Here is a 15,673-nt window from a genome sequence, read left to right on the forward strand (position 1 = left end):
GCCACATACCCCTTGCGCATGACATAGCCGTAGAAAGAGTTGAGGATGCACTTGTGGGCCAGCTGCAGCGAGTCATACAGGACCTCCATGTTCCTGCAGCGCTTCACCTCAGCTGCGTCACCTGCCTCCATAGCCGCCAAGAGCTTCTTCTTCCACACCTGGAACCACATCAGTCTGAGCACTACCAGGCTCTCCTCCTCACAGTCTACAAGTCAACAGCCTGTTTCTAATATGTGATAGAAAACTTGGAAAGAAAGTGACAACAAAGACCATATATTCTTCTGTAACCATCTAGCCATATCTCCTTTACTCTATTGCTCCTCCTCGCCTTCCACTTTTCTTACCGCTCCTCTGCATGTGTGTCTGCCTGTCTGTTCATCTCTCTTTCCGCAGATCAATTTGAAAACAGAAGCAGTGGAACCCCAGGCCTGCAGACATCTCCCACACCTGCAGGGTGAGGATGTTCACCTCTGCTGCCAGGACACTGAGTTCACAGATTATGCACAGTAGCTAAGAGTAGAAAGGTCCACTAAGGGCTAGGCAAACGTGGTAAACCCTTGTAACAGTGCAACCACACTGACAAGCACCATGCATGGAAGAGCTGTGAAAACAGAAAGCCAGTCACCAAGATTCCTCCTGTCTGAGGTAACCAGAGGAGCAGAGTTCGGACACAAGAAGAACGGAGGGGATGGGGGAGGTGAGTCTCAGTCTGGGAAGATGAAGACTTCTGGAGAGGATGGTGGTGGCCACTGCACAATGATGTGAATATACTTAAAACCACTGAACTGCCCTTTTTTGTGAGACAGAGTCTGTGTAGTCCAGGCTGGCCTTGAACTCTCTATGCTACCCGGGCTGGCCTTGAATTCACAGTGATCCTCCTGCCTCAGCCTCCCAAGTGCTGGGGTTACAGACCTGTGTCACCATGCTCTGCTGAACTGTACATTTAAAACATTAAATTTGATGTTATGAACAACTTGGCACAACCAGGCATGGTGGCATAGGTCTGTAAGCCCAGCATTTGGGATGCTGGGGCAGGAGAATTGCCACTAGTTCGAGTCCAGCCCAGGATACATAGTGAGTTCAGGGCCAGCCTGGACTACAAAGTGAAACCCTGCCCCAAAACAAAACAAAAAATGAACACTTTGCCACTGTAAGAAAAGTTGGTGAGAGCAGAGGTATTGATACAGTGGTATCAGTGCAGCACAGGATGCAAGGAGACCCCAGGGGGGGTGGTGCTTTTTAGGCTGAGCAGCACGAGATATTGCAGAAGAAATCATTTGCTTTGACAACATAAAACTATCAGCTCCTGATATAACTGAGAGTTGTCACATAGTTTCCTTATTCCTACCAGAAGAAGTGCATCAGTAGCTCCTTTAAATCAGAGGTCAGCAAACCAGAAGGCCAGACAGTTATTCATGCATGTGGATGCAGTTTGTCATAATCACTCACTCATTCACTTCCCACAGCTATCAACACACTAAGGCTGCTGGGTTCCAGGACAGCTGGCCCACTACAGTCTGCAGACCACTGCTCTCAGTAGTTACCTCAGAAACAATGTTCAGGTTAGTTCCCAGCCTCCAGCCAGGGTGGATGACACCTATACCCTTTCGAGCCATTCAACTTGTCCACCCATGTTTACCATCTGCGTCAGCTAAGGAAAGTCAAAAGAACGCACGCCAGTCAGTGGATGGCTGAGGATGGATGACAGCCAAACGCAGGCCCTCATTTCAGACTTGCCAGGGCTATCTTTCAGGGCCTTTCCAGCCTCACCTTGTGCAGCCCTTTGAACTCGTAGCGCCTGTCCCGGAAGGCCCGCACTGTGTCCACGTAGAAGGAGTTTTCCCGCTGGCAGATAGTGGTGAGTCGCTCCTCCACCTTGGTGATGTGGATCTTCTTATAAGCTTTGCGGCAGTAATCTATGCAGTTAAGTGGTAAGGCCAGCATGAGAGATCGTCCTGACACAGACGAACAAGTTGGGACACAGGGATGCAAAGAAGCCCAGTTTTCTCAGTTAACACCAAGGAACAGAAAACTCAGGTAGGCTGGGAGTGCATCACAGCAAAACAGGGCAGCCCCAGGTATGAGCAGGCAAAGACAATGAGACTGCAGAGAGTGCTTTCTGAGCAACTGCTGAAGGAAAAAGGAGGAAGGATCCAAAGGGAACCTCTAGCTTCTGTGTCAGCACCGGTGGGCAGGAAAGAGCTGTGGTCTGCAACGGAACTGCCCAGCTGCTCACCTGCTAGCCTTCGCTTCTCATATTTGGCTTGCTCCTCTCGCGACAGCTCATGGAAGGCCCGCACTGCCCCCTCTGGGAACAACGGAGGGAACTTCTCTGATTCCAGCTGGTGTTGGATCCGATGGTACTCACTGCGACTGGCCGGCACTGGGAGGGAAGTCACATGACAGGTTCCAGTGGAGATGCTGCCTGGGCTCCCACCCTGTCCAGAATCTTCTGGAATCAACACTCACTGAACTCGCCTCTCCACTGCCAGGCCATCTTCCTCTGGCAATTTGCCCCAGGCCTGTTGAAGTCACAGGCGGCACAGGTGACCTCATCTACCATGGCAGAGGGCTAAAAGGGACAGGAAGGAGGGGAGGGGAGTGAGAGCCAGGAGACAACAGGGTCTGCACACAACTCCAACTCTGCTGTGGGAAGATCAGTTTTACCTGCAGGCGGTTTGTGAGGATGATGTTGGGGTACATGGCTCCCACGTCCAGGTGGTAGATCAGAGGACACTCAATTCGGTTAGGAACATCTTTCAGGGAGGTGAGCTTGGTCTTAATCTGCTCACACACCTAAAGAGAAAGGGGAATGAAGGCACATTGGAGGTTCTGATAAGACCTGGAGCACTGGACAGTCACCACAACAGCAACGAGGGCCCAGGAATGGCACGGCAGCTACCAGGCCCCGAGACTTTAAAGAACAGAGCCCAGCATGGCCCACCTCTGCCCCTAAACAATCACCTCTTGAAAGTTGATAGCCTGCTCCACTGCTACCTTCTCCTCCTCTTCAATGGCATGGCGCATGGTCTTCTCAACCCGCTGCAGAAGAAAGTCAAAGGCAGCAGGATTCTAGGGCAAGTGACACAAAAGAATACAAGTCAGAAACTGCACCTATACTAACCTGCCATACTAATATTACCATAGGTAATATTCTGCAGCCACAAGTGCATGCAGAGCCCAGCATATCCCATGCAAAGGGCAGGACACCACAGACAGCACTGTAGGCTCAGGACCCTGGGGCAAAGCCCTGCCCTCTGTGGGCAAGAACAGGAGAAGTGGACACCCAGGAAGGCCCTGGGGCGCACCATTCTAAACCGGCAGGGAATGTCACTGCGAAACACGCCAGACTCCAGTGCCTCCACATGGCCCCCCACATAGGTCTCAGCATCCAGCACGTGGCCATCGTCTGTCAGCTTGTTGAACTCTTGCTCTTGCTTGTTGGGGAAGACGATGTTAGCATGGAAGGCCTGCACCATCAGCAAGGCCTCACAGAGTGTGCCGGAGCCCTTCCGCAGCACCTGCAGGAGACACCATGTCCAGCTACGTCCTCCGAGCCTCTGTCGTGATTGCCTGACTGAGTTTAGGACCTACTAGAAAGACACATGGATGTGGCTGCTGACCTTGCCTGGCATGGTCACGGGCACAACAGGGCCCCGAGCTTGCTGAAGAACACAAAGTTCTATACCACCTTCACCACCAGCCCCCAGGACCAACCAGCTCTGAGCAGCAGCATGCTGATAGCTGGGCCTGACAGAGAAGCAAGGGGTTGCTGACCTCATCAGGCTCCATGGGGATGATAGTGCACAAGGCGAAGATGAATGGGTGGACGTACTTCATATACAGGTAGTAAGTGGCGACAGCATCTGACACTGAGTATGTAGCCAGAGTCTGTGGAGGGAACCAGAGCTTGCTGTCAGGACCTAAGTTCCCACAGAGCATGAGGCCTAGAGGCGAGGTTCAGTGAGGGGCCAAGCCCACAGCAGGCAGCAGGTGCCCAAGGGAGATGCAGTCAGCTGGCACAGGAGCACAGGTGCCTTGCTGCCGGACTCCATGGGACCTGGAGACTGCTTGCAGAGCAGGAATATGGCTCACGTGCCTGGGGCTGCTCAGTGGCCATCCGGCACATGTCCTCCGGGTCTAGCTCCACAGGGTCGTACCCAAGCTTGGCTTTGGCAGCTGCCTTGAGATTATGACTACCCACAGGGAGGTAGCTGTCCCTCTTCACCCACCTGGGAAGGGAAGAAGAACAAATGCTAGAGATGACTAACACAAAGGCCAGCAAGATGGCACAACACAGAGGGGCAGAGGGTCCTGACAGCAACCAAGATACAGACTCCCTCCCCCATGGCAGGCCTCACAGAACAAATCACCTGGACCTACTCTCACAGATGGACCCCAAGACAGGAGGAAATGTGAGGGTGTTCTCAGGCCTCTACTTACCTCCCACTTCAGCAGAAACTCCGCCTTTTATCAGAGAAGAAAAGGCCTCTCCCCAGACCCCTCTCTGCCCCCCTTGCATTGTTCTCAGCACCCCATGGGGCTTTCCTTTCCTCCTCCTATTGTCCAGTCCCAGGCCCCTCTCTGCACCTCTAGGACCTCCTTCTGTGTTCTGCAGGCTTATCTCTTCACACCCCTCCTTCAGCATAGAAACAGTCAGGACCACCCATCTCTAGAAGGCACCTACCACCTTCTTCTACATTCTGCTGCCTTCAGGTCTCTATAGCTCAACATGCTCCTTGGTACTACAACTGCCAGTGCCACAGCCAGGCTTCATGTCCCAAGACTTCCATCTCTATGAATCCTGCAGCCCCTCCCTGCAGCTCAGACTTCTCCTCTGCTTACTTCTCATCTTAAGAGTTTATTAGGTGGGGATTTAGCTCAGTGGTTCTGGCACTTGCCTTGCAAGCAGCAAGGGCCTGAGTTGGATCCTCAGTACAAAAAAAAAAAAGGGAGTCTGTCAACTACCAAGGCTTTTGCCCAGACTCAGGTACCAGATTCCTGATCCAGGACAGACGGCAGAGGCCTCTCCACATGGGAAGGGGCTCCAGGTCAACAGAGATGCCAAAAACCACCTCTGACCTATTCACTCACCTCAGCAGAGCCAAGTCCTTCTCTTCTCTTTGCCTTGGACCAACTCACCCAGCCGGCACACTGCAAACCAGCTCAGCCTCCTGACTCCTTTCTACCCCCAATGCTGAGATGTCAGAGCCAACCTCCAGGCCAGCCAGAAGCTGCCTCTCCAGCCTCTGTACATTTCCACATTCATACCTGTTCTCCAACTTTAGGCCTGCTGAGCCCCAACACCAGGGCCTTCTGCCCCTCTGAGCCACTGACACTTTGCCCCTTGGCCTGCAGCAGGCCCTGGTTTGTCTGTGAATGCTCATCCTGCAGACCCCAGCCCACTGGTCTCCTTCTGGATGCTCAGAATCTGTAGCTGACAGCAGGATGAGTAGCAGTCAGAACCCGCATACCCCAGGCTTGCAGAACCAGACAGGCTGTGCTCCAGACCAAGCTGCTTCTCTGAGGCCACTGTCCTCCCCAACTACCATCAACTGGCTCATCTCATGAGAACTCTCCAACTTCGCACACAGGCCAGATTCTTACCTGAGGCAGTCCATGTGGATGCACTGTGGTGCCTTATACTCGCCCTGGCTGTCTTTCTGGAATCCTATCTCCTGATACATGCTCAGGCCATGGGCTGCTGCTCTGGCCTCCACAAATGGCCTGGGAACAAAAGAGGCAGGTTAGTCTTGCCTTTGTGTGTGCGTGTGTGTGTGTGTGTGTGTGTGTGTGTGTGTGTGTGTGGTTAGTACTGGGGAATGAACCCAGGGTTTCGCACTGAGCTACAGCCTCAGCTCCCTTGCTCCCTTTTTATCTTGAGACAAGGTCTTAATAAGTCACTAAATTGCCCAGCGGGGGCTCACATTTTCAATCCTCCTGCCTCAGCATCCTGAATAGCTGGCATCATAGACATGTGTCACCATGCCATGTTTCAGGTTATTCTCTGCTTCTCCTTCCTTTGTTCCTCCTCAGACACATGGAAGACGGTGCTCAGGAGATCCCAAAGTAAACTGGAACCTCTCACCCCAACCTCTCCTCCATCAGAAGGAGAAATCCACTCATGGTTATGAGGCAGAGGTCTCTTACCACCTCCCTCCCTGATACTTGCTAGTTACCCACAAACAGGACATGAACCTCACCAGTCAAAAAAGTCTCCATTGTAGGTCACCATAATGGTGGGTTTGGTCTCCTGGATGTGCTCAAACCATCTCTGGATCAGATGGACCTGAGCTCAACAAATCAAGCAGTCAGAGTGTCACTTCTTCTCTGCTTCCAGCTATTTCCAAACATCTCCCCCAGAAACATCTCTCAGAAAGAAGGCTGGGGACTAGCCTTCACATCAGTCCACTGTCTTGCCTGGAAGCTGGCTGAGCTGCAGCCCTTATTCAATGATGCCAAGTTCTCTAAAAAGTCACCACACTTCTTCCCACCTTCTCCCGATCACAGGCAGTTACCTCATCTGGTTCATTGAAGACATAGAAGGGCCCTTCATATTCTGGCTTGGGGGTGAACTCAAAATCCTCGATATCTTCTGAAACAATCTCCCTATTGGTGATGAGGTAGCCCTGGATAAGGTCATTAGCATTCAACACAAGTCAGACAGAACAAAGCTGAGAAACATCTTTCAACACTACCGAACAGTCCAGTGGCTCTCATCACCAAGAACTCTGTAGCCACTTAAGGCATCTCATTGTCTCCAGAAGAGCCCCAGGTGTCCTAGATTTCTGTTAGGAGGGAGGGGTGTGGCTGAAATCAGAACAACTTATTGTTCACATTCCTGGACTCTAATCATACACTGTCCCCTCAGCACATACTAAACACAGGGTGTACCCTGCTTTAGTGCAGGGACCACACAAGGTCCCCATCCCAGGGAGCTGACTTCCCACAAGGCATTCAGCTCACCTGGCCATCGATCATGTAGGAAATCATCATAATCTGGTCCGTCTCTGCATCAGGAAATTTGAGGGGCAGTTTGGTTGTCTCAATGTCAAATGCCAAAACCACAGGGTCCTGGAGGAACAAAAATGTAGCCTGAATCAGCAATAAAACAAGCCAAGGGCCAGGAGTGGTAGCACACATCTGCAATACCAGCTACCGGGAGGTAAGGGCAGGAGGATCCTAAGTTCAAAGCTTGTCTGGGCAACTCAGGGAGACCTTGTCTTGAAATAAAATAAATGAATGAATAAATGAGAAGGGTTGGGGATGTAGTACAGTAGTAGAATGCCCTTGAGTACTGGGGAAAAAAAGCCAGAAAAGGTCTGGAATCCTCCTTGGACTCCCAGAAAATGACTCTCATCTCTGCTAAAAGTAAGAGCTGAAAGGCTCCAGAAGAGTTGAGAAGTATCTTAGATTGACTGACCTATCTTCAGAAAACCACAGCTCACTGATGGTGTGAAAACTCAAACACGTAAGAAACAAAGGCCAAAGCTGTCAGAGTACCCTTCAGAACATTAGTCTCAAGGCTCCTTAAAATGATTACCTTGGGTTGGGGATTTAGCTTAGTGGCACTGTGCCTGCCTCTCAAGCGCAAGTTCCTAAGTTTGATCCCCAGCACCAAAAAGAACCCCAACTGCCTTGTTTAGACCTTTACAGCCCTGTGGCACAGCTAACATCATCTTTGGAATCAGAAAACTGTATCAAGACTTTCCCAGAATCATGAAGCCACACTTCAGCTCAGGCCTTCCAGGTATAAATCCATTTTCATCAGTCACTCCACTACCGACTGCCCAAGTGGAAGTCACAGCCTTCCCTCAGAGGTTCAAATCTACCTGGCTCAAATACTGAAATGAAATTATATTCTCAGTTCAAAAACTGATGAGAAAAATTCTAATTCTATAATTCTTTTTAGAAAGTATTTCAGAAAAAAGAAGCAAGAATTCTCTCCTCACCATTCAACTTGACCTCTCCAGAACACTTGTAGGTGAACCTGTAGGATGGAGGAAACACAAGCAGTACTTACAGGCCGTTCAACGAGGTCATCTCGGCGGATGATTTCTACTGGAAAAGCATTTCCTCGGTATCTGACATTGTACCAGTGAGCCTGCAGGACATGTAGGGCATTAACTAAAGAATGTCTATGCTCAAAATCAACCAATAATAAATGCTGGTGGGGTTGTGGGGAGATAGGAACACTTTTTCAGTGTTGGTGGGAATGCAGACTGGTGCAACCACTGTGGAAATCAATATGGAGATACCTCAAACAACTAGGTTTAGAAGTCCCATTTGACCCAGATATTCCTCTGCTGGGTATCGTCCCAAAAGAGTTAAAAGTATTGTACCATAGCGATATATGCTCACCCATATTTATAGCACCATAATTTGTAATAGCTAAAATTTGGAAACAGCCCAATTAGCCATGAACTGGAGACTAGATAAAGATGTGGTTTTTTAATAAAATGGGAGTACTACTCAGCCATAAAGAATGAGAAACTAGAGATATTTATAGCTAAGTGGACGCACACTGAGTCCACACTCTTAAGTGAAATTAGTAAGTCATACATATGTAAATAATGAATAGTTTCTCTGGTGTGAAAAACTAAAAATGTAGATGGGAATCGAATTAACAGAAAAAGAAAAATGGAAACAAAGTTTTGTAGGAGGGGTAAAGGGGTTGAAAGGAGGTCAGGGGAATGGGGAAAAAATAAGAACCAAGATAGATTATGTAAAGGTGCAAATTTCTGATGATGAATGTCACTACATTGTATACCTTAAATGTACCAATAAAATTAATTAATTAAAAAAACTAAAAATGTAAATAAAGATCAAAATGTATAATTGATATTGTGTAACAGGAAGAAAAGGTCTAAAGGAGTAGTGGAAATGGGAGGGGTAGAGGAAAAGTAAAAAGGGAAAAGAAAAAAAATGTGAAACGGAAAAACATGGAAACAATGTCTTTGTAAACAGAGAAGGAAGGGCTGGGGAATGGGGAAAAATAAGAACCAAGATAAATCATGGAAAGGTACAAGATCCCAATGATGAATGTAACTGTATTGTATAACTAAAATGTACCAATTAAAAAAAAAAAAAAAAAAGTCTATTTCTCCGTGAATTTAAGTGCATTCTGCTCGCTTTATTGTGTAACAGGAAGAAAAGGTCTAAAGGAGTAGTGGAAATGGGAGGGGTAGAGGAAAAGTAAAAAGGGAAAAGAAAAAAAATGTGAAACGGAAAAACATGGAAACAATGTCTTTGTAAACAGAGAAGGAAGGGCTGGGGAATGGGGAAAAATAAGAACCAAGATAAATCATGGAAAGGTACAAGATCCCAATGATGAATGTAACTGTATTGTATAACTAAAATGTACCAATTAAAAAAAAAAAAAAAGAAGTCTATTTCTCCGTGAATTTAAATGCATCATCTGCTGGCTGTTAGGAATTTCCCTCACCACATGAATCTTGAGGTCGATGGAGAGGCGGATGTGGTAGGGGATGTCATACTCGCGCATGTCTACTATGTTGTTCAGTTGGTCAGCTATCTTCTTGGAGGTTTCCTCTTCATCAGTGATTACACTGCCTCCTTGAAGAACGCTAGGAAATACAGAGAAAGAGAAGCTGACTCAACTACACTGAGATAAATCCTTGGCCCCAGAGCATGCTTTTCTTAAGCTCTTATTTCCTATTATTTTTATTCATGCATTTATTCCAGTCAAAATAAGTCATAATAACCTTTTGAAACAAACTGCTCTATGAATATAGAGGCTGCAAATAATTTTTATTTACATTTTATTGCAAGATGGGAAAAGCCCCAAGGCGACTGCCTTCTAATTTCATACACCTGGTCGTGACTTATGTCTTTAGTCACAACCAAATGCAGGCGAGGTTTCTGCACTCCATGCTTAAGACTGCAATCTCTGCCCTGAGGACATCAGCACAAACACACTAATGAGTAACCTTCATCCAGAGCCCAAACATAGAGTGCAGTGTCACTCAGCAACTGTTTTAACAGTCAAACTGCTCTAACAGCGGACAGGTCATACACATTTCATAAACCAAAACACTGTCTTCATATTTTTTTGTACAAATGGTAAGCAGACCATCCAAGTGAAGAAAGTGAAAATTCAAAGGGCTTTTTTATGCCACAAAACAAAACCAATGAGTCCTCTGCAGCCTTACTCTAGTTTCTGGGCTGTGCAGCGGGGTAGAGATTGATGAGGCAGCGTGGAGTCCCTCCACAGCCAGTGCCATGATGGTCTGGAAAGTATTTGGCCAGGTAGGCCTCACATCAGGTGGACAGCACCCCACTGGATTTCTGGAAAAACTGCAACTCTGGAACCTTGCTCTTCCCAGTGTAATCATGTGCAGGGTAACTGGGGGCCAGTTTAGTAGATGTGGCACATACAATAGGCAGTACTTCTGTGGAGACCATAGGCTTTGATTCCTATGAGGTACAGGCATCTGAAACCCATGCTGCAGCCAAGTTCTACATGAAGCCATTAAATCTCTAACACAGGATTTCTTTCTTTTTTTTTTTTTTTGGTACTGGGGATTGAACTCGGGTCCTTGTGCTTGCAAGGCAGTCCACCAAACCACTGAGCTAAATCCTCGGCCTTCTAACAGAGGATTTCTAGATGTCAGTTTTCCACAGCTGCTGCCTGTGCAACTGACCTGCTTCCTGTTGCTGTTGACATCTCAACATTTGATTAACTGTGCTTGGCACTCTGTACTTAATCTTCTCTGTAACATACCCAAATTTCTCCAGGGAAGACATGCTATGTAAACCAATTTACTAGAGTGCTGGATGAGGGATCTTTCCAAAATGTCTACTTTTTTTTCATTTGTTTGTGGTACCAGAGATTGAACTCAGGACCTCGTGCTGGCCAGGCAGGCCCAGTGCCACAGAGCTACATCCCAGCCCTAAAATGTCTATTGTTAAAACCAACTCAGTTGGGTGTGGTAGTGCATGCCTGTAACCTCAGCACTCAAGAGGCTGAGGCAGGAGGACTGTCACAGTTAACAAGTTGACACCCTGGGCTACATTTAAGGCCAGCCTGAACTACATAGTGAGTCTCAAAAAGAAAAAAAAAATCAACTCAATTTTAGAGCCAAGAGCCAACTTCCCCACACAAGGAAGGAGAGAGTTAAAACATAAAACATAGGAAGGCACTGGGCAACTTGGTACCCAGTTGCTCAAGTGTTTCAATATGGGACAATACAATCACTAGGGCAATTCACCACAGTCTTCCTACCACTTATCTACCCTGCCATGCTGGACCAGCTGATACTCTGCTCCTAAAAAGCTTACCTGGAGAGCATAGATGTGTATGCATCGCTGGTGTGGTCTTGTTCCCGATTCTTCTTCACAGCAGGAGAAACCTCTTTCCTCACCTTGACGAGATCCTCCACAGTGTGGAAGGACAGCTTGATGTAATTTCGCTTCAGACCCACTAAGTGATTTGGCTATAAAGTGGAGAGATTATGCTCATAAGTTTTAAACAGAGAATAATTTAGGGAGAGCAGACAAGAGTAGTAGCATCAAAGCACCTTGTCCACTTCTGCATGTAGCACCAATCAATGGGACCAGAGTTCCCTGAGAAGACTCTGAGAACAATCAGCATCCCCATCATCCAGACTGCCCCCTCCTAGTAAGTGATCTTTCTCCCTATTCCAACCCAGCCTGAAATGGCAGTGCACACCAGCCTCATTGCCCCAGGTATGGAAGGGACTCACCAAGTCCAGATCCTCCTTGGGGACAGTCTCTACTTTTGCAACTTTACCCTGAAACTTCTTGGAAACAAAAGATGAAACTTCCCGCTCACAATCCTAAATCAGAATAAAAATTAAAGGATTTTCTGTTATTAAGAACTACTTTCTTGCCTATATGAAGCCTACCACAGAACCACGTACAGGTCATCTAACTTGACTCTATGAAAGAGACATACCTTTCTGGTTGCAATGTAGAAATATGGCTTGTAGGGCAAGGCCACCTGCAAAAACAAGGCCAACCAGGAATGAAGAGAAAGACAAAATAGTGAAGACAGATTATCTGCAGATACAGCCCATGGCAGCCTGGATCCAAGGCATCCTGGACCTGGACAGCTCTTAAGAGAGAAGCACTCAGGAAGTCTGGTTTTGCTTGAATTTTCTCTAAGAGCCTATGGGACAACTCAGCTTTATTACCTGAGCTGACTTTTCTCATCTTCAAGGGACTTAGGTGGCTTTTGGGGGCTCTGCTCCTCACAGGCTACAGGCATCTGCACAATAGGCGACCCCCATGCCCTTCCTGATGGCTGTGGAGCTAAGGGAATGCCCATCATTTCTGACAACTGCTCCTCACAAGTGGATTTTAGCTTCTTGCGGCCAGTGGCTTACCTTAAACCTGTTGCCATCATCTTGAATAAAGTAGTAATCTACAGCACTGACTAAGCGTTTATCTTCATCTAAAATCTCAGTCTGCAAGAGAAGCAGGTGACATAGACATGCACAGACAATTCTTTACAAGTCTAGGAGCCATGGATGGCTAGTCTTGGGAAAGTGAATACTAAAAAAATCCCTCCAATCTGGCTCTTAATGCTACCCGACACACCGCCTCATTCACAGGTACACGGTAGTAACAACTCCCAATAGACTTCCCTGGAAGCTTTTTTTTTTTTTTTTTAATTCCAATGGCTCACAGTGATGACCCTCATCTTAGTCTCTTCTCATAATGGCCACCACTTTGTGGCCCTCAATGATGTTAAAGAGAAAAGGAGAGCTACGAAGAATCATCTCCCACCTGTACCATCCAGACTTTTCAGATAACCCCAACCTGTCACCTGTTCTTCAGATAAGGACTGTGTTACAGGAAGGGGTGTAGCCACCGCCACAGAGCAGAGGGCTGAGCAACACAGGTGCTTACAGGGTGCATGTTGATGAGCCAGCCAGTCTTCTCACCAGGCTCCTTCAGCCTCTCAAAGCCAAATCGCATGTCCATCTTATCCATCCACTGACTCCGCTCCAGACGCTTGAGTGCTGAGATTGAGGAAGAGGGGCCATCATCCCTGATGGAAAGAGGGAGTTTAGGCTTACCACCCATGACACAACCAACCCCATAGCCTTAACCCTAGTGTAAGCACACTTTAAGACTAGTGTCAGTGTCTCTGATATGGCACAGCATACACATTTCTTAAGACCTTGAAATTAGGGCCAGGGATTTAGCTCAATGGCACCATGCCTGCTTTGCAAGCATGAGGTCCTGAGTTCGATCTCTAGTACTGGGCCAAAACTCAACAACATAACAAGATTTGTGGGAAAAGTATAGCTGAGGCAGGCTCCTCAGAAATTATAACTATTAACATTAACCAACCAGCAACCATGTCTCATAGGATGATAAGAATATACAAAACCCAGCATTGCATTCTTGGGCATTTATCCCAGACAAAAGAAAACTCATTTTCATACAAAAATTTGCATATAGGTATTAATAGCACCTTTATTCAGAATAGCAAAATTCTAGCTGGGTGTGGTGGCACATGCCTGCATCCTATCACTTGGAAGGCTGAGACAGGAGGAACTCTGTGAATTCAAGGCCAGCCTGAGCTACATGGCGAGGTCACGTCCAGCCTGAAATACACAGACCCTGTCTCAAAAATTGAAGAAGAGGGCCAGGGATGTAGCTCAGTGTCTGCCTGGTCAGCACAAGGCCCTGGGTTCAATTCCCTGTGCCAAAAAAGAAAAGTGGAAAAAAACAAAAAACAAAAAAACCTGAAGAAAAAAAGCCAAACCCTACAAACAGCACAAGATAATCTTCAACCACCTAAGAGTTTATTATAGTTTATTCTCACACAACTACTCAGTAAAAATATGCACAACTTAAATCTCAAGAGAAATGCTGAGTGAAAAAAGCCAAAGCCCTCATTACATACTTTATTACTGAATTTATCTTTTTTTTGGTTTGTTTTCGGGGCTCAAACTCAGGACCTTGTACATGCAAGGCAAGTGTAGCACCACTGAGCTAAATTCCTAGGCCATTTATATTATATCTTTGAAACAGAATTATAGACACAGACAGGTTATCTTCCCAGGAATGGGAAAGGGAGGAATGACTATGGCTATAAAAGGCAAGGATAGGGATAGGGGTTCAGCTTAGTGGTTCTGCTGCCTACCTTGCAAGTGCAAGGATCCGAGTTCGATCCCCAGTACCAAAAAAAAAAAAAAGTCAAGGATTGTGTGACAGACTGTCTACAACTGACTGGTGGGAGCTGCAAGAGTACATACATGATAAAGCTGCACAGAGATGAACACATGCTCATGCGTCAAAATGCATGTAACATGGGCATGACCTGATCAAAGTCAATTTTCTGGCCTTGACATTGAACTCTAGTTATACGCAATGTTAGCACTACAGAGATCTGGATCTCTATTTCTTTTGACAAATGCAAGAGAATCTATAATTACCACAAAATTATAAGGTGTTTCTTTTTAAGTAAACACAAAAAAAAAGAGAGTAGAGATGCTGACATATGACTGCTGAGATACCAAAGATGCATAGGAGAGAAGAGCAACCTGCCATGGGCTGAGAGCCATGCCATGACAAAGGTGAACCTCCGACAGGGAAGCTCAGGGGCTCACATTTAAATTTCCTGTAATAGAACTAGCAAGTCGCACATTTGTGCAAGACTCCGGCTAGGAACTTTTTCCTTTCCTATGAAAGACAACACTTATACTTCTTTGTTGCAGTTCTTCTTGCCTGGGAAAAAGTACAGATTAAGCAGTACAACCTCTATACTTTACTGGCATCAGCCCCCTCTTTATGAACTGCATATGACTGATTCAGTTTATAGAAACACCTGCTGCAGTTAAAAAAAAAAAAAAAAAAAGACCTTAAGAAGTATCATAAGCTTGTGGGGCCCCTGGGTCTAGAAAACAATACAACCAAGCACTGACAAACAGGTATACACTGCTCTGATGGGGGGGGGCTCTGCCAATGGAGGGAAAGAATGAGCTCACTTCTAACCCTCAGAACTTCTCAAGCCTCTCTCTAATTACAATCATGTAATAATACTTCATACAGATTTTAGTACACATCTTAAAGTCAGTGCCTGATGAAGACTTTCTACCACCAGACCTATCAAACCTGTTGATTCCAGGGCTCAGATTCTCCCAAACTGTTCACAAACTTTAACCACAGACTGATCCCAATCAGATGGCCAAGTATACCTATACAGTATACAGCTTACCTATCTTCAAAATAGTGATCCTGCAGTTTATTAGTATTTCAACTTTCCTTTTAAAAATGTTATTTCTGGGCCAGGGATTTAGCTCAGTAGCACCATGCCAGCGAAAGTGCAAGGTCCTGAGTTCAATCCCTGGTACAAACAAACAAAAAACAAACAAAACAAACAAAAACAAACCTAAAACCCACAGTTCTGAGATTCTAGATCCTTTATGCTTTTGGCCAGAAGGCTTATTTATTTCCTAAGCCAACTATGTTCACTGGTCCTCAATAATGTAAGCTAAGCACCAATATCCTGTGCCTTTTTGTCTTAATGCAAACAAATGAGCTACTTTAGAAACCAAGGAGCGGAGCCTAGGGTGGTAATTAATACAAGTGTGTGATCCCAGCACTCTGGGAGGCTAAGGCAGAAGGATCACAAGTTTGAGCCCCAAGTGCCTTAAAAAAAAAAAAAAAAAAAAAA

The 15,673-nt window shown here is 46.5% G+C and overlaps 1 protein-coding gene across 3 annotated transcripts in view; it reads right to left on the bottom strand.

The window, feature by feature from the left end:
- Pole (DNA polymerase epsilon, catalytic subunit) overlaps window positions 1–15,673 on the bottom strand; it is a 52,533-nt gene that overhangs the window by 34,291 nt on the left and 2,569 nt on the right. For 2 of the 3 annotated variants that reach the window (XM_010604244.3, XM_010604243.3), the window contains exons 3-22: window positions 12,895–13,036; window positions 12,369–12,449; window positions 11,939–11,983; window positions 11,727–11,819; window positions 11,302–11,456; window positions 9,446–9,587; window positions 8,024–8,104; window positions 6,967–7,074; window positions 6,519–6,629; window positions 6,204–6,289; window positions 5,608–5,727; window positions 4,100–4,232; window positions 3,778–3,891; window positions 3,309–3,521; window positions 2,965–3,072; window positions 2,668–2,796; window positions 2,470–2,572; window positions 2,237–2,383; window positions 1,771–1,916; window positions 10–158 (exon numbers count right to left, since the gene is read on the bottom strand). In XM_010604244.3, the coding sequence (XP_010602546.1) occupies window positions 10–158; window positions 1,771–1,916; window positions 2,237–2,383; window positions 2,470–2,572; window positions 2,668–2,796; window positions 2,965–3,072; window positions 3,309–3,521; window positions 3,778–3,891; window positions 4,100–4,232; window positions 5,608–5,727; window positions 6,204–6,289; window positions 6,519–6,629; window positions 6,967–7,074; window positions 8,024–8,104; window positions 9,446–9,587; window positions 11,302–11,456; window positions 11,727–11,819; window positions 11,939–11,983; window positions 12,369–12,449; window positions 12,895–13,036 (2,406 nt within the window). The remainder of the gene's footprint in view (window positions 1–9; window positions 159–1,770; window positions 1,917–2,236; window positions 2,384–2,469; window positions 2,573–2,667; window positions 2,797–2,964; window positions 3,073–3,308; window positions 3,522–3,777; window positions 3,892–4,099; window positions 4,233–5,607; window positions 5,728–6,203; window positions 6,290–6,518; window positions 6,630–6,966; window positions 7,075–8,023; window positions 8,105–9,445; window positions 9,588–11,301; window positions 11,457–11,726; window positions 11,820–11,938; window positions 11,984–12,368; window positions 12,450–12,894; window positions 13,037–15,673) is intronic. The other variant, XM_010604245.3, reaches the window with a different exon arrangement.

Source organism: Fukomys damarensis, unplaced genomic scaffold, assembly GCF_012274545.1.
Source record: "Fukomys damarensis isolate Sample0158 unplaced genomic scaffold, DMR_v1.0_HiC HiC_scaffold_12, whole genome shotgun sequence".
Taxonomy (NCBI): domain Eukaryota; kingdom Metazoa; phylum Chordata; class Mammalia; order Rodentia; family Bathyergidae; genus Fukomys; species Fukomys damarensis.